Source organism: Triturus cristatus, chromosome 9, assembly GCF_964204655.1.
Source record: "Triturus cristatus chromosome 9, aTriCri1.1, whole genome shotgun sequence".
NCBI classification, from domain to species: domain Eukaryota; kingdom Metazoa; phylum Chordata; class Amphibia; order Caudata; family Salamandridae; genus Triturus; species Triturus cristatus.
The window spans coordinates 106,872,299-106,896,601 of record NC_140592.1 but is presented as its reverse complement, the minus strand read 5'-3'; the positions used below and the strand labels follow the sequence as shown (position 1 = coordinate 106,896,601).

Below are 24,303 nucleotides of genomic sequence, written 5' to 3'. Positions count from 1 at the left end.
TTTTTCATCCTGTTACCACAGCTCAGTGGCAACATGTACAATAGACTCTTGAGTTGTGAAATGATTTTCCCCCAAAAAATAAGTTGACTCACCTACGTATGTGAGAGATTGTTTACGTTACTTGAAACTTCCACAGAATAGAAGTATCAGGATGAAGAGGTTGATGCTGGCTGTACAGTTTTTGTCAGGTAGTGCAAGAGCTGAGCTTTTAGTTTGATTTCAACTTTTCGCTCCTTACATTGCTGATTAACCATGTTTTGATTGATTACTATTGCATTTCCAAGTCCGCCATCTCAGCAGACTGTCCCCTGAAATGCCTGTCCTTTTTCGGCCCACATAGCTGGGAGCAGTTGAAGGTTGGATTTTCCCTCAAGCACAACCTAATAGACTCGGTGATCCACTTTCTCATTAGAAATAGTTGGATCTCAATGTGGTTTTAACTACTTTCACCTACAGCCCAAATACAATCACTCCTTTGGACCACCGCCTTCCTCGTAATCATTAATTTCACCTGTGGCATTTCTCAAGATACTGGCAAAATACTCGACCCTGAAGTGTCAAAGTTTTAAACATTCGACCTGGAAACAACAAAATCCTTTATCAGTTCAAACCATTATTTTGTCAAAGTATACTCTGGTACGAAGACCTTCACAGCTATTGTTGCTGTATAGGTCCGCACCCACATCTCTCTCATTTTCAGATCTATGATGTGCCGAACACCCCTTCTTTCAGACCACAGCAGTTGGCCGGGACTCCCATTGGGATGCAACCATCTTCAAAGTTTGTTTCCTAGACCCATGGAGCAAGTCCACATAACTTTTGCAGTCAATTCTTGTTCTGTATTTTTTTTCGCGCACATGTTTTAGGGAAACGTTTCTTAGCATGCTTACTTTTGTCTATACGTACAGCACCTTACCATGCTGCTCATGCAGTCAAATCTGCCCAAATGATTTGCAAGGTATTGAGAGCCAGGACAACAGTGTATTGAAAATTATCTTCAAAGCAGGCTCAGAATTTACGATATCTTTAACTGTACCCACAATGTCCTCCTTCCTTGCTTGCTTTCTGTAGTGGGCAGGCCCCGGTTTGGTTTTTAATATATTTAGAATCTTTGTTCTGCATCAGCAAGAGTCACTTATGAAGTTGGCAAAACATGGTATTGCCCATAGATTCTCATTTAGAACTGGAGAAGGAGGTTCTCGTCCATTTGAGCCATAATATAGCTGTTACATCCACAGTCGTGAATATTGGTTAACAAAATTGTTCAAATGTACCTGATTGGTCCTCCTGTGTGTGCCAGTGGTTTAACTTTTACATTCGCTTCAGCTTAAGTTCCCGCCAGACAAACCCAAGTTAAAATGTATATCTGAAAGCAACACGTTAGTTAGATTCCTCACCTTAGATTCCTCACCTTAGATTCCTCACCTTAGATTCCTCACCTTAGATTCCTCACCTTAGATTCCTCACCTTAGATTCCTCACCTTAGATTCCTCACCTTAGATTCCTCACCTTAGATTCCTCACCTTAGATTCCTCACCTTAGATTCCTCACCTTAGATTCCTCACCTTAGATTCCTCACCTTAGATTCCTCACCTTAGATTCCTCACCTTAGATTCCTCACCTTAGATTCCTCACCTTAGAATATCCCCAGGCGTCCGGCTGGATCGGGAAAGATTTTTCGTCAGGAATACCCTTGCGCACCGCTAGGCATCGTCTGCGGCTCCGCGTCCGGCATCGTGATCGCCGGTATGACGTCGCCGGAGTACTTAGACGCTGCCCTCGCGTGCTGATGTCAGTACTTCTTTTTTCCGCGCCAGACAGCGCCGATCCGGGAAGAGCATACCCTTTTAGTCACTTTTTGACTAAAATGTTTTGAACTGCTTTGGTTCTATTCTCGTCGACTAGACTCTGGTGCCGGTAGGGATGCCTGGCTTTAAAGCTTGTGACTCCTGTCACCGACTGAAGTCGGTTACGGACCACCACCGCTGGTGCCTCTATTGCCGTGAGGCTGACCACGATGCCGAATCATGCCCATATTGCCGGGCCTAGACTTCGAATGCTAGACGGAAGCGGTCCCGCAAGCTCCTCGAGCTCCGGCAGTCTGCTCTGCGTCGCTCACAGTCCCGGCGAGGAGGAGGCCGAGGGACCAGTCGCGGAGCCGCAGCAATCACCACCACTCGTCGGGTTCCAAGTCTTCGGGTAAGTCGAAGCATAGCAAGAAGTTCAAGAAGCGACATTGCTCTTCGGGCTCCCCTCGCCGGTCGCGTGACTCGGCTGAGGGTTCGGGTGGTACCACCCATGCAGCTCCGTTGGAGTCGCAGAGTCCCGTCCGTCCCCATACCCGCCGGTCCCTGGGACTGACGCGACTCCGGCAGAGATCAGTGCCTTCCTCATGGCCATGAGAGGCCTGGCTTCGCTGTCGACGCTTGCCGGTGCGCCTTCGGGCCCCACGGGCTTGACTGAGAGGCCTAGCGAGCTGGCGGCTCCGGCGCCGTCGTCGACTCCGGTCCCGACGCCGCACGTCCCCGCGGGATCCAGGCCTGGATCCCTGTCTGCGCCGGTCGACCTCACGACCCCTCCACTGGCGCCGACTCCGGTGCCACCCCCGGTGCCACCGTTCCCCAGTTTAGTCCCGGTCCGGGCCTGGTGTCGGAGCGGCGACGTCCGGCGCCACACCAGACGCCGATGGGTGTCAATTTCATCCTCCGCCCGGCTCCGATCATTCCACCTGTCTACCAGGAATCAGATGACTGTGACGACTGAGAGGGGTCTGAGGACCCTCTGGCCCGGCAGGGCCAGTTGTCTCAGGACTGGGCAGACGTGCTGGGGGATGCCAGTGGTCTTGATACCTCCCCTGACACTGGCTTCATCTCTCTTCCGACCGTGGCTTCGGAGGAAGGTGCTGCATTTTCTGTGGTGCTGCGCAAGGCGGCCAAAGCCCTTGGGCTGGAGCTACCTGCTGTGGCTGTGAGGACTAACCTCCTCACTGAAGTGCTCCTACCGTCAGCAAGCTCCTCGGAGCCTCTGCTGCAGTTTAATGAAGCACTGGTTGACGTTCTGAAGGGCACCTGGTCCAAGCCCTCCACAGTACCTCCTGTGGACTGGAACGTGGCCCAGCACCACCGCCCTGCGCCGGGTGACCCCAACTTTCTGTCAATGCACCCCACACCAGAGAGCCTGGTTATCCACGCCTCTACTTCCCAGAACTCCTTTCCATCTGCTCCCCCGGATCGGGAATCCAAGAGACTAGAACAGTTTGGTAAGAAGCTGTTCTCCTCCCTTAGTTTGGGATTGCGGTCTCTTAACACCGCTTGTCTTTTGGACCGTTACTCCCACTCCCTGAGGGATACGATGGAGGACGTGCTGCCCCAGTGTCCGGAGGAGGCCCGGCCTCTGCTCGCCCAGGCTCTTGCCGAGGGGCGGGATGCAGCGTAGCATGCAATCCCATGTGGACTGGACACTACGGACTCGCTGGGTAGGGCAATGTCGACCACGGTGGTGCTTCGTCGCCACGCCTGGCTGCGGTCCACAATTTTTTCTGGAGATGTCCAGAGCACCCTCATGGACATGCCCTTCGATGGCAGTCGCCTTTCTGGCGACAAAGCGGATAGTGCGCTGGAGCGCTTTAAGGACTCCAGGGCTACGGCCAAGTCCTTGGGCCTCTCGGCCTGCGCCCGTAAACGCCAGCTTTTCGCCCCTTTCGTGGCCAAGGAAGGGGCGCCCCCTCACGTTCGCCTAGCCGCAGGCCACAGAACCAACCTCTACGCGGTCGCAGACGTGGATTCTGCCGAGATGGTACAGGGGGACAACGTGCCGTTCCGTCCACATCTACCCCAACAGCATCCGCCTCAAAGCCCTCCTAGTCCGTGCTTTCAGGCCCATTCCATGCCAGTGGGAGGCAGAGTTCGCCATCACCTGCTCCACTGGCGTTCCATCACGTCGGACAGGTGGGTGCTGCAAATCGTCCAAAGTTGCTACTCCCTCCCCTTCGAGGCGACCCCTCCAGCCATGCCACCGCAGTACCACCGCATGTCGGGGGATCACTTGAAACTTCTACAGGAGGAAGTTATGGCCTCCTTGGCCAAGGGGGCCATCGAGCGCGTTCCTGGTCCAGAAGTAGGCCGTGGTTGCTATTCCCACTACTTTCTTGTTTCCAAGCAGGGCAAAGGGGGCCTACGCCCTATCTTGGACCTCAGGAGCGTCAACGCCTTCCTCCGGAAGGAACGGTTCAAGATGCTAACTTTAGCTCAGGTTCTGGCTGCCCTAGACCCTGGAGACTGGATGGTAGCGTTGGACTTGCAGGACGCTTATTTCCATATCCCCGTCCTGCCAGCCCAACGGCGTTACCTGCAGTTCACAGTGGGCCAGGACCCTTTTTCAATTTACCGTGCTCCCCTTTGGCCTCACTGGTGCCCCTCGGGTGTTCACGAAAGTGATGGCGGTGGTCGCAGCTCATCTGCGCAGATTGGGGGTTCCAGTCTTCCCCCTATCTCGACGACTGGTTGCTGAAGGCGGGCTCACCCCAGGCAGTTGTCTCCCACCTCCAGACTACGGCCGACCTCTTGCATTTGCTGGGGTTCTCCATCAATGTGCCGAAGTCGCATCTGAGTCCCTCCCAGAAGCTCCTCTTCATCGGAGCGGTTCTGGACTCGGCGCAGTTCCGGGTCTATCCTCCGGAACAGCGGGTCTGGGATATTCAGGCTCTGATTCCCATCTTTCGGCCTCAATCCCGGGTTTCGTCAGGTTGGTGCTGCGGCTTCTGGGTCTGATGACCTCCTACATCCTATTGGTGCATCACGCCAGGTGGCGAATGCGGGCTCTGCAGTGGGACCTGAAGTTTCAGTGGGCCCAGCATCGGGGCAACCTGTCCGACCAGGTCTTGATCTCGGAGGGCACTGCACGACAGTTGCAGTGGTGGCTCACGGACCGCGATTGGGTCAGTGGCAGATCCCTCTCCCTACCCCAACCGGAGCACGTAGTAGTGACTGATGCGTCCCTCCTGGGATGGGGGGGGGCCACATGGGAGAGGCGGAGATCAGAGGCCTCTGGTCTCCGGCAGAGTCCCGGCTCCATATCAACCTTCTGGAGCTGAGGGCGATCCGACGTGCACTGAAGGCATTCCTTCCCTCTGTCCGGGGAAGTGTAGTGCAGGTGTTCATGGACAACACCAGCGCCATGTTGTATTGCAACAAACAGGGCGGTGTGGAGTCATGGACCCTTTGTCAGGAGGCTCTGCGCCTCTGGACATGGCTGGAACATCAGGGCATCACCCTGGTGGTTAAACTTCTGGCGGGCTCTCTGAACGCCAGAGCAGACTAACTCAGCCGCCGGTGCATGATGGATCACAAATGGTGTCTAAATTCGGACGTGGCGCAAGGTTTCTTTCGGCAGTGGGGAGAGCCTTGGTTAGATCTATTCGCCACCGAAGAGAACGCGCAATGTCAGCAGTTCTGCGCGTTGGAGTTTCCAAGGCGGCACTCGCTCAGGGACGCCTTTCGTCGCGAGTGGAGTTGCGGTCTGTTGTAAGCCTTTCCGCCTATATCACTTCTGCCCAGAGTGCTGAAGATCAGGCGCGACCGGGCCCAAGTCATCTTGGTGGCTCCGGATTGGGCACAAAGATACTGGTATCCCGAGCTACTCAGTCTGTCGATCGATCCCCCGATACGACTGCCTCTTCAGGAGGACCTTCTGTCGCAGCAGCAGGGGACAGTCCTCCACCTGAACCTGTCCAGTCTCCACCTCCATGCGTGGAGATTGAGCGGCGACAGTTGATGCCATTTGACTTGCCTCTGGAAGTCTGTGATGTTATTCTGGCAGCCAGGCGTCCCTCCACAAAATCGGTATACGCCTGCAGGTGGAGCAAATTTGTGGCATGGTGCACATCAAAGGCTGTGGATCCCCTTTCCGCCCCTCTTTCTGAGGTTCTCCTCTTTCTACTTTCACTCGCCCAGCAGGGTTCTGCTCTGGGCACCCTCAATGTATATCTTTCAGCTATTTCTGCTTTCCTACGGCTTCCTGATCAGCCTTCTCTTTTTAAATCCCCTGTTTCTCCATTCTTTAAGGGCATTACTCGCATTTTTCCTCCTGTCCCTTTCGTAATACCTCCAGTGGGATTTGAACCTTGTCTTGACCTTTCTGATGTGCGCTCCCTTTGAGCCACTTCATAATTGTCCCCTTCGTCTTCTCACTCTTAAGACAGCTTTCCTGGTTGCCATCACCTCTGCTAGACGGGTGAGCGAGCTCCAGGCTCTCTTCTAAGCCTCCTTTTCTTTCTGTCCATCCGGACAAAGTTGTTCTCTGGACTCGTCCTTCGTTTCTCCCTAAGGTGGTAACTGCCTTTCACATCGGACAGTCTGTTACACTGCCCACCTTCTTTCCGCCTCCGCATCCCTCGAAAGAGGAAGAGAGGCTCCACCGTCTGGACCCAAAACGGGTGCTGTCCTTTTATTTGGACCGCACCAAGCAGTTCCGGGTGGACGACCAACTCTTTGTTAGCTACATGGGTGCTAAGAAGGGGCGGGCGGTGCACAAGCGTACCATCTCTCGGTGGGTCGTCTTGTGTATCAAGGCCTGTTACTCCTTAGCTAAAAAGGAACCTCCTGTAGGGCTGAGGGCCCATTCCACTCGGGCCACAGCGGCGACAACTGCCCTGGCCCGTGGAGTCCCCTTGCAGGACAGGCTGCAACGTGGGCTTCGCTGCACACGTTTGCCAAACATTATTGCCTGGACAGCCAAGTTCGGAGAGACTGCTTCTTTGGCCGTTCTGTTCTCTAGGACTTTCTGGTGTGATCTTGATTCGCAGACCCACCACCGGGGTTGGTATTGCTGGGGTATCTTTTCTAAGGTGAGGAATCTAACTAACGTGTTTCTTTCAGATAAACAAGTTACTTACCTTCGGTAACGATAGATATGTAAGAAACATCAGTTAGTTAGATTCTTCACAGACCCACCCATTCTCCCCGTTCTGCGAACCGATATCTTGGGTTGAGGTCATCCCTTTCAGGGCCCTAGAATTTTTTGGCACCAGTGTCGGTCTCTTGCCTGGCTCCGCGTTCCTGGCGTGGTAAGCTATGTACAAGAACTGACGTCAGCGCGCGAGGGCGGCGTCTAAGTACTCCGGTGACGTCATCCCGGCGATCACGACACCGACTACGGACGCGGAGCCGCAGATTATGCCTAGCGACGTGCATGGGTATTGCTGACGAAAAATCTTCCCATATCCAGCCCGACGCCTGGGGATATTCTAAGGTGAGGAATCTAACTAACTAATGTTTCTTACAGATATATTGTTACCGAAGGTAAGTAACTTGTTCTTTACGGTAAATGGGCTCAATCAATTTGCTTGGTTTTCATGCTCATTCGCTCACCCCATTAGTCTTGTCGTTTTTTTCCCCTTCCCTATCCTCTTCCATGCTCGTTAGTGATCACAAAAGTAGTGTGATATTTTGGTCTTTGATGATCGATCTATTTCTTGCAGAACTGTATTGCGACTCATGAGTCAAACGGAATTGATATCATCACAGCTTTGATTCTGAATGACATCAACCCACTGGGGAAGAAGAGGATGGATCTGGTCCTGGAGTTGAAGGCAAGTTGATGGTCAGCCTGTGGCCTTGTGAAATATGGTCATCTTAAGACTGGTGTGCACTGTTGACTGCCAGGGTCGGGCTGGCCTATAGGGCAATCAGGCAGTGGGCTGGTCTGACCAATGTGTGAGCCAGGTTTTATTTTTTGCAATTTTTATGGCTAGGTGGGCCTGTTTTTACTGTTGATTTCCCAGATATTACAGCAAACTGCCTGCAACAAGCATATATGTTTGCAATCCCGTTCAAAACTGGTCTGATTTCCAAATGTGGGCCACTTTCTTAGCTATCACTAACGGGGCCACTTTTATTTTGGTGCCCGGGCCTTTTTTAAGGGCCAGTCCGATTTTCTCCACTGGCACCAGCCTCTAAGGCAGATGGTATGGTGGTGTCCCATCATTTGTTTAGTGTTGAGGTACAATAGTTTTAGGACATGTATACAAGAAAGCTGATGGACAGCTTACTTTATGAAAAGTACTCTCTAACACTTTCAATATTTTTATCTTTAGAACAATGCTTCCAAGCTGCTGCTGGCTATCATGGAAAGTAGGCATGACAGTGAGAATGCAGAAAGGATCCTTTATAACATGAGGCCGAAGGAGCTGGTGAGTTGACAGACGTGTAGGTGTGGATTTGGTGGAGGTTAAGAGGCAATGGAATGGTGAGGTGCCTACGTTGTGTATATCAAATTGTGCTGCATCACTTTTGACTCTAGGTACTGACCACGTTTTATGTATGTTGTAAAGCCTCTCACTCAGGTGACAATATATTTTTGTATACATTTGTCCTTGCAGTGTTAACCTCCAAGATGTTTTAGTGAGTTAAGTACTAGTTGTCAACATCAGTTGTGTGATGTGCAGGTTAGCAGTTTGAACCCTGGCAGCATTACCTCAGCCTTTGATCATTCTGCTGCCGGTCAATACAATGGCATGAAAATGGATAGGCCATTGTTCGGATAGGCCAATATATCTGTAAAAGTCAATATTTTTTAACACCTGCATTATTTTTTGGATCAGTCACTGCGAGCGGTTACTTATATTTCTATTTAGTGGTATAATCTTAAGAAACGGGAAGCCTGTAAGCTTGCTGGACTCATGCTATTTTCACTGAACTTGTTCAAACCCAAGCCACAGCAGGGACCCTTCAGGATCTTTTCTTACATCTTTGGCACCACGGGGTGTAAAAGGTGGGGAAACATCCTAGGTGGAACTGATGCATGCTGTTATTCGTGTCCACACTTCATCACCTTTGGACTGGTCTCTGCTGTCGGTATTTAAAGTATACTTACGTTTGTTTACTTTTAGGGATTTGTGGCAGAGGTTCCCCAAAAAGCTATGAAAATCAAAAATGCTAGACAGGTCGCAGAGTCACATTGGTCTCTGTTTTTGTACTCTGTACATGTGGTGCTTTTTGATACATTTGAGTGTATGATCTTGATGCAAAGATGGTATTGGGAGGAAAGGGTTTTTTCCTACTGAAGTTCCTCTGTTCTGCCTGTCATCAGAAGTTCATAATTCCAGTCTGGGATTTTTTGCTTCCAACCAGTAATGGAGGGGTTAGTGTACGAGGTTGTGTGGAAGGCCACTATGATTACTCTCGGGTTATAGTAAGTAGTCAAGATAAAGCCCTGGAGTGGAAATGGGATGTCCTGACAACTTTGAACTAGACAGATGTATTGTAGCTTATCCATCTGTTGACGTCTTTCAAATTCAGTTTTTTTTTAAAACTGTCTGAAGAGTATATTGTGACTTGTGGTAGACTCAACACTGTAGTTTATCCTTTTAATTCATCATGTTCAATGTGCAGAACTTATTATCATAAATGCACCCAAGAGTAGTTCAGTGGCTGCCTGTGGACCGGTTCAGTGCGGCTTCCACGAGCCAGAAGTGGGCAGGTTTGTCAGGGGTGGAGCAAGAATCCCAGTTCAGCGGGTAGTCAGAAGAAGCAGGGTAACTTTTCCCCTACATATGTCTGCATCGTATGCTTCAGTGGACAGTGGCCAAAAAGGATTGTGCATGTGCACGGACCTTTTCTGTTCTATGATTGTGAGAAGCAGACACCAACACTAAGGTGGTCGGTGCAGGTATCTGTGAAATCCTGTATAGAGTTGTAAATGCATTAAGTATTCAGTCAATTCTCAAGCAAGAACACTTACAAATTCCCTTCTTCTGTAGGAGTGGCTTTGAATTCACTGACCAGAGAAGGGTTTACTGTGGTTTACCTCTTTGAAGTAGGTTTATTCCCTGAATGGGGTCTACTGCTCTCTGATTACACAGAGTATCTCGGGTGGTGCTGCTGTTCATAGATCATTCCTAGTTCTTCAGATCTTACTGTAATACGCTTCAAGCAGTCTAAACAGTGTAGAATCAAGTTATCTTATTGAATGATGGTTTTGGGGCTGGGAGGGCGGATGCCATGGAAGTTGACTCCCAACAAGACCTGAAAATTCGCCACTAGTTTGTATACGTTTACATTAATTTACTGTGATATGGTATTTCAGTGTGTGCTTTCCGTAGGTGGAGGTGATTAAGAAGGCATATCTGCAAGGGGAGGTGGAATTTGAAGACACAGAGAATGGTGAGGACCATGCAGCATCCCCGCGGAACGTGGGGCACAATATCTACATTCTGGCACATCAGGTACGTTATTTGTGAGTGAGCAACAGGATGTGCATGTATAGTTTACGTACAGCAGGTGAAAACAAGCCAACAAGCCAACAACTTGCTAGAAGTAGGGAATACTCTGGTGGGCTATAGAGGCTAGTAAAGTTTGTTAGCAGTACTAGCAAGAGGCTGGTAACTACATGATGGTTGACCCGAGATCAGTGGTGAATGGAATTAATGTTACTCTGATAGGATACAGAGGACCTAACCTGTGCTGTCATAGTAGCAATTCCAAACAAAATTGATGTATTTCCTTTGTTCTAGTGCAATGTAAAGCCTAGTAATGTACTTAAGATGCTGGTGTTTTGACCCCCTATTCCAGCTAAGGGTCTTGGGCATATGGTGCCATGCCATTCTAGGGATTAGAAATGACAACTCTCTGAACAATCAAGAGGAATGTTATGACTTATAAGAAAATGTATTCTGGGTGATAAAGGAGGGTGCAAAAAAAAAAGGTTTATGCTGCCTTTGTCGTCATAAAATGTAGGGCCTTGTGTGTGTTACTGGTAACATTCTGGGTGCCAATATGTCATGGCCATCCATGGGTTGTGATTGGGCCATTCCTCTCCCACATCTTACAATAAATAAGACTATATGGCGCTTTTTACCCAGAACATTCAACTGGTAAACAGCCACTGGTTCTTTTGGGTCACCCTGCAATAGTTCTGTGCTTTTCTTCTGAGATTGCTCTGCAGTTTTGGTTGTACCTCCATTATCTGTGTATGTATCCCAAGATCTTCAGTGGTTGGAGGAATGTTTCAATGCCTTAAAAAAAACTTTTAAAAAATCCTTTCTTCCGAATGACTAATACAGGCCATCACCTAACCGCGCCTCCTTCTGCAGTCTCCCAAACAAATAAATTTTGCCTGCTGTAGTCGCTCTGCTGTCTACTTCATAAAAAGATTGTGACTCCGGCTCAAGCTGAATGGTTTCGAGACTGAAAACCATCTGTCTAAGCCCCTGCCACTTTCTCTAGTCCCTTTAATCCTTACTGCCTTCTGATCTCCCTTTTGTTGATGACCCGCAAACATTCAACAAATGTAAGAATGTAATTGTTTATTTTGCATGTGACTTGCCAAAGGAGCCTTTTTTCATCTAATTCATAACTTTTCAGCACTGCCCACTACTGTTACTCCTGGACTCCAAATCCCGAAACTCTGTACCCTATAGACAGACAACATGAATGTGTCTACTTCCTACTACATGGATCAGCCCCAGCGCCAGATGAACCGATCTTGTAGGCGAGAATCACTCTTCCCACAAAGCCACATTTGGGCAAATCAAAGCTTAATTTCATTGTGCAACAAAATTTATCCTTATGTGCCTAGCGAAAGTCTGTACTTACAACCAACTTCTTCTGCCCCACATTCTCTGAAGTCACAAGTCGATCCAACCACATTCGAGCTCTTTGGAACTGGTACTGTTAGTTCACTCAATAGGTTAGCCATAAATACCTACCATGGCATCCCTTCAGTCCCCCTCCCATAGGTTAATTGTGCCTGGAGACATTTGTTTGTAGTATGTGCTTTATAAAATAGCTGACATTACAAGTTGCCGATGCATGTGATGGAGGCATTCAAATTGAGTTGAATACCTGCATTAGAAAATACTTATCTGAAAGAAACACATAGTGATGGATTCCTTACCCCCAGGAGTCAGACTGGTTCTGGAAAGTTTTCATCAGTAGTACCCCTGCGCGTCGGTAGGTGGTGTCGTGCGGCTCCGCATCTGTCGTTGGCTTCGTGGTCGCTGAGATGACATTGGCAGTGCTACTTAGGCGCCGCCCACGTGTGCTGACATCAGTTCTTTCTTTTTCCGCTCCAGCAAGTGCATATCCAGAGCAGGTACCCCCAGTAATTTTTTGACTGACTTTTTGAGGCTTTTTGTCTGTTTTTTCATCGAGTCTTCGACTCCTGGTGCAGTTAGGATGCCCGGTGTGAAGTCCTGCAAGGACTGTCACCGCATGATGTCAGTGACTGATCCGAACCGAGTGTTTCTTTTCTGCCTGGGGCACTACCACGACCCCAAGTCATGTCCCGACTGCCAGGCCATGGCGCCGTAGTCTTTGCGGGAGCGGTCCGGAAAGCTGCTGGAGGCCCGGCAGTCGGCTCCGTGCCATTCGAGGTCCTGGTCCCGTGGGAGGCCGAGGGACCGTGCGCGGAGTCATCATCATCGATCTTCGGAATCCAAGTCTTCGTACTCTGGGTTAGGTAAGGCGAAGCACAAGAAGTCAAAGAAACGTCATCGTTCTCCGACTTCCCCTCGCACGACGCAGCGGAGCGTGCGGGTGGTGCCTCTCCCGTGGCTCCAGTGGAGCCTGTGGTGTCGCCGTCGGCCTACCCGATCACATCCAGTTCTCGGAGGGCACTGCACGACAGTTGCAGTGGTGGCTCACGAACTAGCATTGGGTCAACGGCAGATCCCTCTCCCTTCCCAAACCGGAGTTTACAGTGGTGACGGATGCGTCTCTCCTGGGATGGGGTGGCCACATGGGAGAGGCAGAGATCAGAGGCCTCTGGTCTCTGGCGGAGTCCAAGCTCCATATTAACCTTCTGGAGCTTCGGGCGATCCGACTTGCACTAAAGGTATTCCTTCCCTCTGTCAAGGGGAGCGTAGTGCAGGTGTTCACGGACAACACCACAGCCATTTGGTACTGTAACAAGCCAGGCTGGGTGGGGTCATGGACCCTCTGTCAGGAGGCTCTGCGCCTCTGGACATGGCTTGAACATCAGGGCATTTTCCTGGTGGTTCAACACCTGGCAGGTTCTCTGAACGCCAGGGCGAATGAACTCAGCCGCAGGTGCATGATGGATCACGAATGGTGTCTTCACTCGGAGGTGGCGCAAGGTCTCTTTCAGCAGTGGGGAGAGCCTTGGTTAAATCTATTCGCCACCAAAGAAAACGTGCAATGTCATCAGTTCTGCGCGTTGGAATTTCCAAGGCGGCACACGCTCGGGGACGCCTTTCGTCGCGAGTGGAGTTGCGTTCTGTTGTACGTGTTTCCGCCTATACTACTTCTGCCCAGAGTGCTGAACATCAGGCACGACCGGGCCCAAGTCACTTTGTGGCTCCGGACTGGGTTCGAAACATATGGTATCTCGAGCTACTCATTATGAGCATTGATCCCCCGATCCGAGTGCCTCTTCGGGAGGATCTTCTGTCGCAGCAGCAAGGGGCGGTCCTCCACCCGAACCTGTCCAGCCTCCCCCTCTTTGCCTGGAGATTGAGCGGTTGATTCCTTTCAACTTGCTTCCTGAAGTTTGTGATGTCATTCTGGCAGCCAGGTGTCCCTCCACTAAGGTGGTATACGCCTGCAGGTGCAACACATTTGTGGCATGGTGCACAGCAAAGGCTGTGGATCCCCTTTCTGCCCTTCTTTCTGAGGTCCTTTTGTTCCTTCTTTCTTTGGCCCAGCAGGGCTCTGCTCTGGGCACTATCAAAGGTTATCTTTCTGCCATTTCGGTCTTTCTCAGGCTCCCTGATCAGCCCTCTTTTCAAGTCCCCGGTTGTAAATAGATTTCCCAAAGGCATTACACACCTTTTCCCTCCTATTTCGTTTGTGATGCCACAGTGGGACTTTAATTTGGTTCTTACTTGTGTGCTCCTTTCGAGCCCCTTCACAACTGTCCTCTACGTCTTTTGACCTTGAAGACTGCTTTCCTGGTTGCCATCACTTCCGCTAGGCGAGTGAGTGAGCTCCAGGCTCTTTCTTGTAAACCTCCTTTTCTGTCGGTCCATCCGGACAAGGTTGTGGTCAAGCCCCGTCCTTCCTTTTTGCCAAAAGTTGTTACTGCCTTTCATATTGGGAAGACTATTACCTTGCCCACCTTCTTTCCGCCTCCTTCCAGAGAGGAATAGAGGCTCCACCGTCTGGACCCAAAATGTGCGCGCTCATTTTATCTCAACTGCACGCAACAGTTACGGGTGGGTGACCAACTCTTTGTTGGCTACGTTGGCACAAAGAAAAGTCTGGCGGTACACAAGAGGACTATCTCCCGCTGAGTGGTCTTGTGTATCAAAGCCTGTTACTCTTTGGCTAAGAAATAGCCTCCGGTGTGGCTGCATGCTCATTCCACTAGAGCAACTGCAGCCACTACTGTATTGGGACGTGGCGTCCCCCTGCAAGTTATCTGTCAGGCAGCCATGTGGGCCTCGCTGCTCACGTTTACTAAGCATTATTGCCTGGACAGCCAAGTCCGAAGAGACTGCTTCTTTGGCCATTCTGTTCTCTGGGACTTTCTGGTGTGATCTTGGTTCGCAGACCCACCACCGGGGTTGGTATTGATGGGGTATCTATTCTAAGGAAAGGAATCTATCACTGTTTCTTTCAGATGAACAAGTTACTTACCTTCTGTAATGATATATCTGTAAGAAACATTAGTAGTGATGGATTCCTTACCGCCCCACCCATCCTCCCCGTTCTGCAAACTGAATTCTAGGGTTAAGGTCCTCCCTTTCAGGGCCCTAGTTTCAATGCACTAGTGGTCAGTATCTTGCATGGCTCTGCGTTCCTTGCATGGAAAGTCGTGTACAGAACTGACGTCGGGGTGCGTGAGAGGCGTCTAAGTAGCGTCCGCGACGTCATCTCGGCGACCACGACAGATGCGGAGCCGCACGATGCCACCTACCGGCACGCAGGGGTACTGCTGACAAACTTTTCGGATCCAGTCTAACGCCCGGGGGTAATTCTAAGGTAAGGAATCTATCACTGCTGTTTATTACAGATATATTGTTACCGAAGGTGAGTAACTTGTTCTTTAACATCAAGGATTGTAAATGTGTGAAGAACCTCAAAGTCAAGCTTGTGAAGATTAAAGTTTTAATTTTCAAAAGACTGACTGCCTCACAGGGCCACATGCTTCGGCTCCTTTCAAGTGAGCTTATAAGCATATAGTATTATTGAAAACTAACAGATACTCCGACTGGCAGTATTGCTGCACACCCAAAAAAAAAGTGACTGATATGCTGCAGCCTGCTTCTAGCACAAGAATTGTCCTAAGGTGTTAACTAATTCTAATGCTTGATCTGCACAGTGACATTCAGTCAAAGTTAATGCTCTTTTAATTGCTAACTACAAGAAAAATATACAGTGCAACACAAATGCACATTTTAAAAAATGGAAATAAAGGATAAAAATGTCTTCAGACGGGGGCACGTTTGCTAAAGTAAAACTTACCATATGACTTCCAACCAAAAAAATCCTAATGATTAAAATACTTTTTAATATTGAATCTGAAATCCTGCCAGGTGTGGAGAAATAAGGGTGAAGCTTGACCACAAACAGGGAACTTGTTTAAGTCACCTATTGTGATGCGATTTATTTTATCTGAAAGAAACACGTTAGATTCCTCACCTTAGAATATTCCCAGGCGTCAGGCTGGATCCGGAAAGATTTTTGTCGGCAATAGCCTTGCGCGTCGCTAGGCGTCGTCTGCGGCTCCGCGTCCATTGTCGGCGTCGTGTGCCGGTATGACATTGTCGGAGTACTTAGACGCCGCCCTCGCGTGCTGACGTTAGTTCTTCTTTTTTCCGCGCCAGACAGCGCCGATCCGGGAAGAGCACACCCTTTTAGTCAATTTTTGACTACATTTTTTGACTCTTTTGGTCTATTCTGTCGACTCGACTCTGGTGCCGGTAGGATGCCTGGTTTTAAACCCTGTGACTCCTATAGCCGACTGATGTCGGTTTCGGACCACCACCGCCGGTGCCTCTACTGCCTTGGGACCGGCCACGATTCTGCGTCGTGCCTCGACTGCCGAGCCCTGACTTAGAAGGCTAGTCGGGAGCGGTCCCGCAAGCTACTGGAGTTCCGGCAGTCTGCTCCGCATCACTCGCGGTCCCGGTCAAGGAGGAGGTCGAGGGACCGGTCGCGGAGCCGCAGTCATCACCACCACTCATCTGGTTCCAAGTCTTCGGGTAAGTCAAAGCATAGTAAGAAGTCCAAGAGGCGACGTCGCTCTTCAGACTCCCCTTGCGCAACTTTGCTGAGGGTTCGGGTGGTACCACCCACACGGCTAAGTCGGCGCCGCAGAAGTCTTGTCGGTCCCCATATCCTCCGGTCCCTGGGACCGACGCGACTCCGGCGAAGGTCAGTGCCTTCCTCTCGGCCGTGAGGGGCCTGGCTCCGCCGTCGACGCCCGTGACGGCGTGCCTTCGGGCACCGCGGGCTCGACTGTGAGGCCTAGCAAACAGACGGCTCCGGCCTCTGCGCCGACTTCGGTCCTGACGCTGTAGGTCCCCGTGGGATCCAGGCCTGGATCTCAGTCGGCGCTGGTCGACCTCACGACCCCTCTGCCGGCGCAGACTCTGGTACCACCTCCGGCGCCGCCTTCGGACGACATCGTTCCCCGGTTCAGTCCCGGTCCGGGCCCGGCGTCGGAGCGGCGCCGCGTCCGACACCGATGGGTGCCAATTTCATCTTCCGCCCGGCTCCGATCATTCCTCCTGTCTACCAGGAATCTGATGACGGTGATGACTGGGAGGGCTCTGAGGACCCTCTGGCCCTTCAGGGCCACTTATCACAGGACTGGGCAGATGAGCTGGGGGATGCCAGTGGTCTCGATACCTCCCCTGACACTGGCTTCATCTCTCCTCCGACAGTGGCTTCGGAGGAAGGTGCTGCATTTTCTGTGGTGCTGCGCAAGGCAGCCGAAGCCCTTGGGCTGGAGCTGCCTGCTGTGGCCGTGAGGACAAACCTCCTCACAGAAGTGCTTCAACCGTCCGCAAGCTCCTCGGAGCCTCTGCTGCAGTTCAATGGGAGGCACTCAGTGACGTTCTAAAGGGCACCTGGTCCAAGCACTCCACAGTTCCTGCTGTGGACCGGAACGTGGCCCGGCACCACCGCCCTGCAGCGGGAGACCCCAGTTTTCTGTCCCAATACCCCACGCCCGAGCGCCTGGTCATCCAGGCCTCTACTTCCCAGACCTCATTCCCGTCTGCTCCCCTGGATCGGGAATCCAAGAGACTTGAACAGTTTGGGAAGAAGCTGTTCTCCTCCCTTAGTTTAGGACTGCGGTCTATTAACACCGCTTGTCTCTTGGACCGTTACTCCCACTCTCTGTGGGATACGGTGGAGGACGTGCTGCCCCAGTGTCCGGAGGATGCCCGGACATGGCTCGCCCAGGCTTTTGCCGAGGGGCGGGATGCAGCGCGGCACGCTATCAGATGTGGACTGGACACTACGGACTCGCTAGGTAGGGCGATGTCTACCACGGTGGCGCTCCGCCCCCACGCCTGGCTGCGGTCCACGGGCTTCTCAGGGGATATCCAGAGCACCCTCATGGACATGCCCTTTGATGGTAGTCGCCTCTTTGGCGACAAGGCGGATTGTGCACTGGAGCGCTTTAAGGACTCCTGGGCTACAGCCAAGTCCTTGGGCCTCTCGGCCCGTGCCCGCAAACTTCCGCTTTTTGCCCCTTTCGTGGCCAAGGAAGGGGCGCCCCCTCACGTCCGCCTAGCCACAGGCCGCAGAACCAACCTCCACGCGGTAGCGAACGTGGATTCCGCCGAGGCGGTACAGGGAGACAACGTGCCGGTCAGTCCACATCCACCCTGGCAGCATCCGCCTCAAAGCCCCCCTAGTCCATGCTTTCAGGCCCATTCCACGCCAGTGGGTAGCAGAGTTCGCCATCACCTGCTCCACTGGCGTTCCATCACATCGGACAGGTGGGTGCTGCAGCTCGTCCGAAGGGGCTACTCCCTCCCCTTCGAGGCGACCCCGCCAGCCATGCCACCGCAGTACCACCGCATGTTGGGGGATCACTTGAAACTTCTACAGGAGGTAGTTACGGCCCTCTTGGCCAAGGGGGCCATCAAGCGCGTTCCTGGTCCAGAAGTAGGTCGTGGTTGTTATTCCCACTACATTCTGGTTCCCAAGAAGGGCAAGGGGGGCCTACGCCCTATCTTTGACCTCAGGAGCGTCAACGCCTTCCTCCGCAAGGAGAAGTTCAAGATGCTCACCTTAGCTCAGGTTCTGGCTGCCCTAGACCCTGGAGACTGGATGGTAGCGTTGGACTTGCAGGACGCTTATTTCCACAACCCCGTCCTGCCGGCCCACTGGCGTTACCTGTGGTTCACGGTGGGCCAGGAGCATTTTCAATTTACCGTGCTTCCCTTCGGCCTCACCAGTGCCCCTCGGGTGTTCACGAAAGTGATGGCGGTGGTCGCAGCTCATCTGCGCAGATTGGGGGTCCCAGTCTTCCCCCTATCTCGACGACTGGTTGTTGAAGGCGGGCTTGCCCCAGGCAGTCGTCTCCCACCTCCAGACTACGGCCGACCTCCTGCATTTGCTGGGGTTCTCCATCAATGTGCCGAAGTCGCATCTGAGTCCCTCCCATAAGCTCCTCTTCATCGTAGCGGTTCTGGACTCGGCGCAGTTCCGGGCTTATCCTCCGGAACAGCAGGTCTGGGATATTCAGGCTCTGATTCCCATCTTTCGGCCTCTATCCTGGGTTTCGGTCAGGTTGGTGCTGTGGCTTCTGGGTCTGGTGGCCTCCTGCATTCTATTGGTGCATCACGCCAGCTGGCGAATGCGGGCTCTGCAGGGGACCTTAAGTTTCAGTGGGCCCAGCATCAAGGCAACCTGTCCGACCACGTCCTGATCTTGGAGGGCACTGCAAGACAGTTGCAGTGGTGGCTCATGGACCGAGATTGGGTCAGCGGCAGATCCCTCTCCCTACCCCAACCGGAGCACGTAGTGGTGACGGATGCATCCCTCCTGGAATAGGGGGCCACATGGGAGAGGCGGAGATCAGAGGCCTCTGGTCTCCGGCGGAGTCCCAACTCCATATCAACCTTCTGGAGCGGAGGGTGATCCGACTTGCACTGAAGGCATTCCTTCCCTCTGTTCGGGGAAGTGTGGTGCAGGTGTTCACGGACAACACCACCGCCATGTGGTATTGCAACAAACGGGGCGGTGTGGGGTCGTGGACCCTTTGTCAGGAGGCTCTATGCCTCTGGACATGGCTGGAACATCAGGGCATCACCCTGGTGGTTCAACATCTGGCGGGCTCTCTGAACGCCAGAGCAGACTAACTCAGCCGCCGGTGCATGATGGATCACAAATGGCGTCTACACTCGGACGTGGCGGAAGGCCTCTTTCGGCAGTGGGGAGAGCCTTGGTTGGATCTATTCGCCACCGAAGAGAACGCACAATGTCAGCAGTTCTGCACGTTGGAGTTTCCAAGGGGGCACTCACTTGGGGACGCCTTTCGTCGCGAGTGGAGTTGCAGTCTTTTGTACGCCTTTCCGCCTCTACCACTTCTGCCCAGAGTGCTGAAGAAGATCAAGCGCGACCGGGCCCAAGTCATCTTGGTGGCTCCGGATTGGGCACGAAGATTCTGGTATCCCGAGCTACTCAGTCTGTCGATCAATCCCCTGATACGGCTGCCTCTTCAGGAGGACCTTCTGTCGCAGCAGTAGGGGACGTTCCTCAACCCGAACCTGTCCAGCCTCCACCTCCATACGTGGAGATTGAGCGGCGACAGTTGATGCCATTTGACTTGCCTCCTGAAGTCTGTGATGTGATTCTGGCAGCCAGGCGTCCCTCCACAAAATCGGTATACGCCTGCAGGTGGAACAAATTTGTGGCATGGTGCACAGCAAAGGCTGTGGATCCTCTTACCACCCCTCTTTCTGAGGTTCTCATCTTTCTTCTTTCTTTGGCCGAGCAGAGCTCTGCTCTGGGCACCCTAAAGGGTTACCTCTCTGCTATTTCTGCTATCTTACGGCTTCCTGATCAGCCTTCTCTTTTTAAATCCCCTGTTTCTCGCTTCCTTAAGGGCATTACTCACATGTTTCCTTCTGTCTCTTTCGTAATGCCTCTGTGGGATTTGAATCTGGTCTTGACGTTTCTGATGTGCGCTCCCTTTGATCCACTTTATAATTGTCCCTTTTGTCTCTTGCCGCTTAAGACTGCTTTCCTGGTAGCCATCACCTCTGCTAGATGGGTGAGGGAGCTCCAGGCTCTCTTCTAAGCCTCCTTTTCTTTCTGTCCATCCGTCCTTCCTTTCTCCCTAAGGTGGTAACTGCCTTTCACATCGGGCAGTCTGTTACATTGCCCACCTCCTTTCTGCCTCCGCATCCTTCGAAAGAGGAAGAGAGGCTCCACTGTCTGGACCCAAAACGGGCGCTGTCTTTTTATTTGGACCGCACCAAGCAGTTCCGGGTGGACGACCAAATCTTCGTTGGCTACGTGGGTGCTAAGAAGGGATGGGCGGTGCACAAGCGGACCATCTCTCGGTGGGTCGTTTTGTGTATCAAAGCTTGTTACTCCTTAGCTAAAAAGGAACCTCCTGTAGGGCTGAGGGCCCATTCCACTCGGGCCACAGCGGCGACAATTGCCCTGGGCTGGGGAGTCCCCTTGCAGGACATCTGTCAGGCAGCAACGTGGGCCTCGCTGCTCACTTTTGCCAAACATTATTGCCTGGACAGCCAAGTCTGGAGAGACTGCTTCGTTGGCCGTTCTGTTCTCCAGGACTTTCTGGTGTGATCTTGGTTCGAAGACCCACCACCGGGGTTGGTATTGCTGGGGTATCTATTCTAAGGTGAGGAATCTAACTAACGTGTTTCTTTCAGATGAACAAGTTACTTACCTTCAGTAACGATATATCTGTAAGAAACATTAGTTAGTTTGATTCCTCACCGACCCACCCATGCTCCCCGTTCTGCGAACCGATATCTAGGGTTGAGGTTATCCCTTTCAGGGCCCTAGAATTTTTTGGCATCCGTGTCGGTCTCTTGCATGGCTCTGCGTTCCTGGAGCGGAAAGCTAAGTACAAGAGCTGACGTCAGCGCGCGAGGGCAGCATCTAAGTACTCCGACGTCATCCCGGCGCACGACGCCGATGACTGAAGCGGAGCCGCAGACGACGCCTAGCGACACGCAAGGGTATTGCTGACAAATCTTTCCAGATCCAGCCTGACGGCTGGGGATATTCTACGGTGAGGAATCTAACTAATGTTTCTTACAGATAGATCGTTACCGAAGGTAAGTAACTTGTTCTTTAAGGTTTTACACAAGTTTCCTACCATATAGTTTGTGATGCCTCAGTGGAATCCCTATCTGGCCCTGGAAGCCCTCATGTGTACCCCCTTCAAGCTGATGGTCTGCTGCTCATTGCATCTCCTGACTCTCAGAACAGTCTCTCTCTTTGTGATCACTTCAGCTTGTTGCATGAGTGACCTCCAGGCTCTCTAGGTGCAGCCACCCTACACCACCTTTTTTCCAGGCAAACTCGTGTTGAGAACAGAGGCAGCCTTTATGCCTAAAGTAACTCCTTTTCAAGTTGGGCAATCCATCCCCCTCCCTGTGCTTTTTTACTCGCCTCACCTCTAAAAAGATGGGGAGGGACTCCAGCAACTGGACCCCAAAAGAGCCCTGATCTTCCGTGTCTATTGCACTAAAGTTCATCGGATGTGCGATCAACTTTTTGTGGGGTTCTCTGGGGTAAAGTAAAGTGGACAGAAACTGACATTGTCACAGTGGTTAGTCCTCTGCATTACAATCTGTTTCCAGTGGCCAAGAGGAAACATGTGGATGGCCTGAGGTCTCATTCCACTTGGACCAGGCTGGTACCACTGCATTGGCATGCGAAGTTCCTTTTTACATTTGTCATGCGACAACATCGGTATGTGAGAGAGACTTCTAGCTGCAGAGTCTGACAGGATTTGGAAGATTATTCGAGCAGTATCCCTGCGCACCGGTATTTGGCGTCGATTGGCTAAGTCTGCATCGTTCGTGCTGGAATGGCGTCACTGTACCTATATAGGCACCACTTAGGCACGCTGACTCATGTTTTTATTTTTTCGGTGTCAGCCAGCGCTGATCTGGAGAAGAGCTACTGCTGTTTTTTTTTGTTTTTTTACAGTAATTTAGCAACTTTTTGTCTGCTGTTTTATTTTCTCCTGGTGTGTCTATGATGTCATCACGTAGGACCAGTTTTAAGCCCTGTGGAGCCTGTCACTGGCTGATGTCAGTGATGGATCTGGACCTTGTCTGTCTGCGGTGCTTTGTGTGAGACCACCACACCAAGTCATGCTCTGTTTACCAGTCCATGGCGCCGAAGGTTTTGAGGGAGCATTCCCTTTAGCTGCTAGCGGCCCGGCACGCAACTCCGTGGAAGTAGAGGTCCTGTTAGAGCGGAAGGTCCCGGGATCTTAGAGTCCGAAGTCCTCTTCATACCATTTGAGATCGGGACATTTAGGTAAGATAGAACCAGAAGAGTAAGAAGTCGAAACGCTCTTCGACTTCTCCTCGTCCGCCGGCCAACATTGTGGAGTATTTGTGTCCGAGGCCTCGTTCTTCAGTGCCTGTGCTTGGGTCAGCTTCGTGCCTCCACGAATATCCAAGAGCCGGAGTGACCACCCCCAACTTGGAGTTTTATATGGCCCTGTGTCTTGTATTTAGAGTGCCATACCCCATCGAGAACCCCTTGGGCCCTGTGGGGTCGGGGGAGGGGGGCATCTTGTTACACGCTGACGGCTCAGGCTCAAGTGGATCCGATGATGGATCCGAATCAGCACAGGTACCACAACTTCAGCCTTCCCTGTCTTCCCAGTCCTGATGCAGCCGCTCCAGGCGGCACCAGACCCATTATCATCCCTGACTCCGACATAGAGCTGGGACCGCGTTGCCTGGCACCACCAGAACCTTTGGGGTCCTAGATCGGCTCCTGAGCCCTATTCCTGCGGGCTAGGATTCGGGGAGGAGTGGTAAGGGTCACTAGAATACCAGCCATACGAGGCCCAAATGTATTAGAGTGAGGAACTGGGTGGTGCCAGTGCACTGGATACCTCTACAGATCTGGGCATGCTTTTGCACCTTATGGCTACGTAGGAGGGTGCTTTTTGTGTTAAGGTGGTGCGGAGAACTGAGGTCCTTGGCCTTCAGTTCCACTCGGTGGCTGTCAAGACTTCTCTTGACTGAGGCACTGCAACTAGGAGTCTTCTCCTCAGTACAGTTACCCCCATTCAGTGAGGCCTTCACCGATGTCCTTGTGGCAACCTGGTCTAATCCCAGCACAGGGGCTCATGTAACAAGGGACGATTGCGCATCACCACCACCCTGCACTTGGGAACCTAAACTTTCTTACCCCGGAGAGCTTGGTGGTCCACGATGTGAGAAGTTGGCCTGATATATGATGTCACTAATTCTAGTGTACACCTTGGATCAGTCCAAACAACCCTTATGGTGATTGGTTGTAAAGTCAACCTTATAAACCAGCTATCCTAGTGGTAGCATGGACAAGAGCAGTCTTAGGCTAAACTCTGTATGGCATGTGAAGCCAGCTGTTATACCATTTGTAATCCCTTGAATACCAAATGAAAGGACACCACAACAGATATATAAAAAAAAAGAATGTATTTATTCTAGTCAAAATACCCTCAGCACTCTTTGAGATTCGAGGTAAGTACAACAGTCTTATTTAAGCATACATGAAGTCACACAGGTAAGTAATACAGTTAGGCCCTAGGGGCCACGCAAACCATATACTAAGTAAGTGGTATAAGAACCACTGTCACGAACACAGGATAGGCCTAGGGAATCACTGGGGCTACACTATACTACCCAAGGTTAGGAAGTGGGAGGCCCACGGGATTCAGGTGCAGAGTGGAAACACTCACGCGTAATGCGTAAAAATCGATAGAAATAGTAGTTATTAGAATTTAACAGTTTTAGGACACTTCTGGAATAGCTAGGAATTCGAGACTTGGAAACTAGACCCTAGGATAGTCAATACCCTTGTGAGCACCGGAGTACTCCAGTTACCTAGCCCACGGGCTGCGGGTGCATAGGTGTGAACTTGCGTCGGGTTTCGTGTTTCGTCGTTGACTCATATGGATGCCTGAAGGAAAGTTGTTGACAGGCAGTCAGTGAAGAGTGTCCGGTAGATCCCAAGAATGGAATCAAGAAGGAAGAATACCTGCAAGCAGAAGGGACAGAGTCTAGGTCACCAGCCAGGAGCCGGGAAGGAATCAGGAAGGAACCAGGCGATGTCGTGCAGACGCAGGTGAAGAGGTGAAGCTTGTCGCAGCAGCCACGGGTACCAGGAGGACGAC

The 24,303-nt window shown here is 51.6% G+C and overlaps 1 protein-coding gene across 5 annotated transcripts in view; it reads left to right on the top strand.

Annotated features, from left to right (window-relative positions):
• ITPR1 (inositol 1,4,5-trisphosphate receptor type 1) overlaps positions 1-24,303 on the top strand; it is a 1,957,366-nt gene that overhangs the window by 1,594,247 nt on the left and 338,816 nt on the right. For all 5 annotated transcript variants that reach the window (XM_085624511.1, XM_085624509.1, XM_085624508.1 and 2 more), the window contains 3 exons: positions 7,478-7,588; positions 8,093-8,188; positions 10,100-10,222. In XM_085624511.1, the coding sequence (XP_085480637.1) occupies positions 7,478-7,588; positions 8,093-8,188; positions 10,100-10,222 (330 nt within the window). The remainder of the gene's footprint in view (positions 1-7,477; positions 7,589-8,092; positions 8,189-10,099; positions 10,223-24,303) is intronic.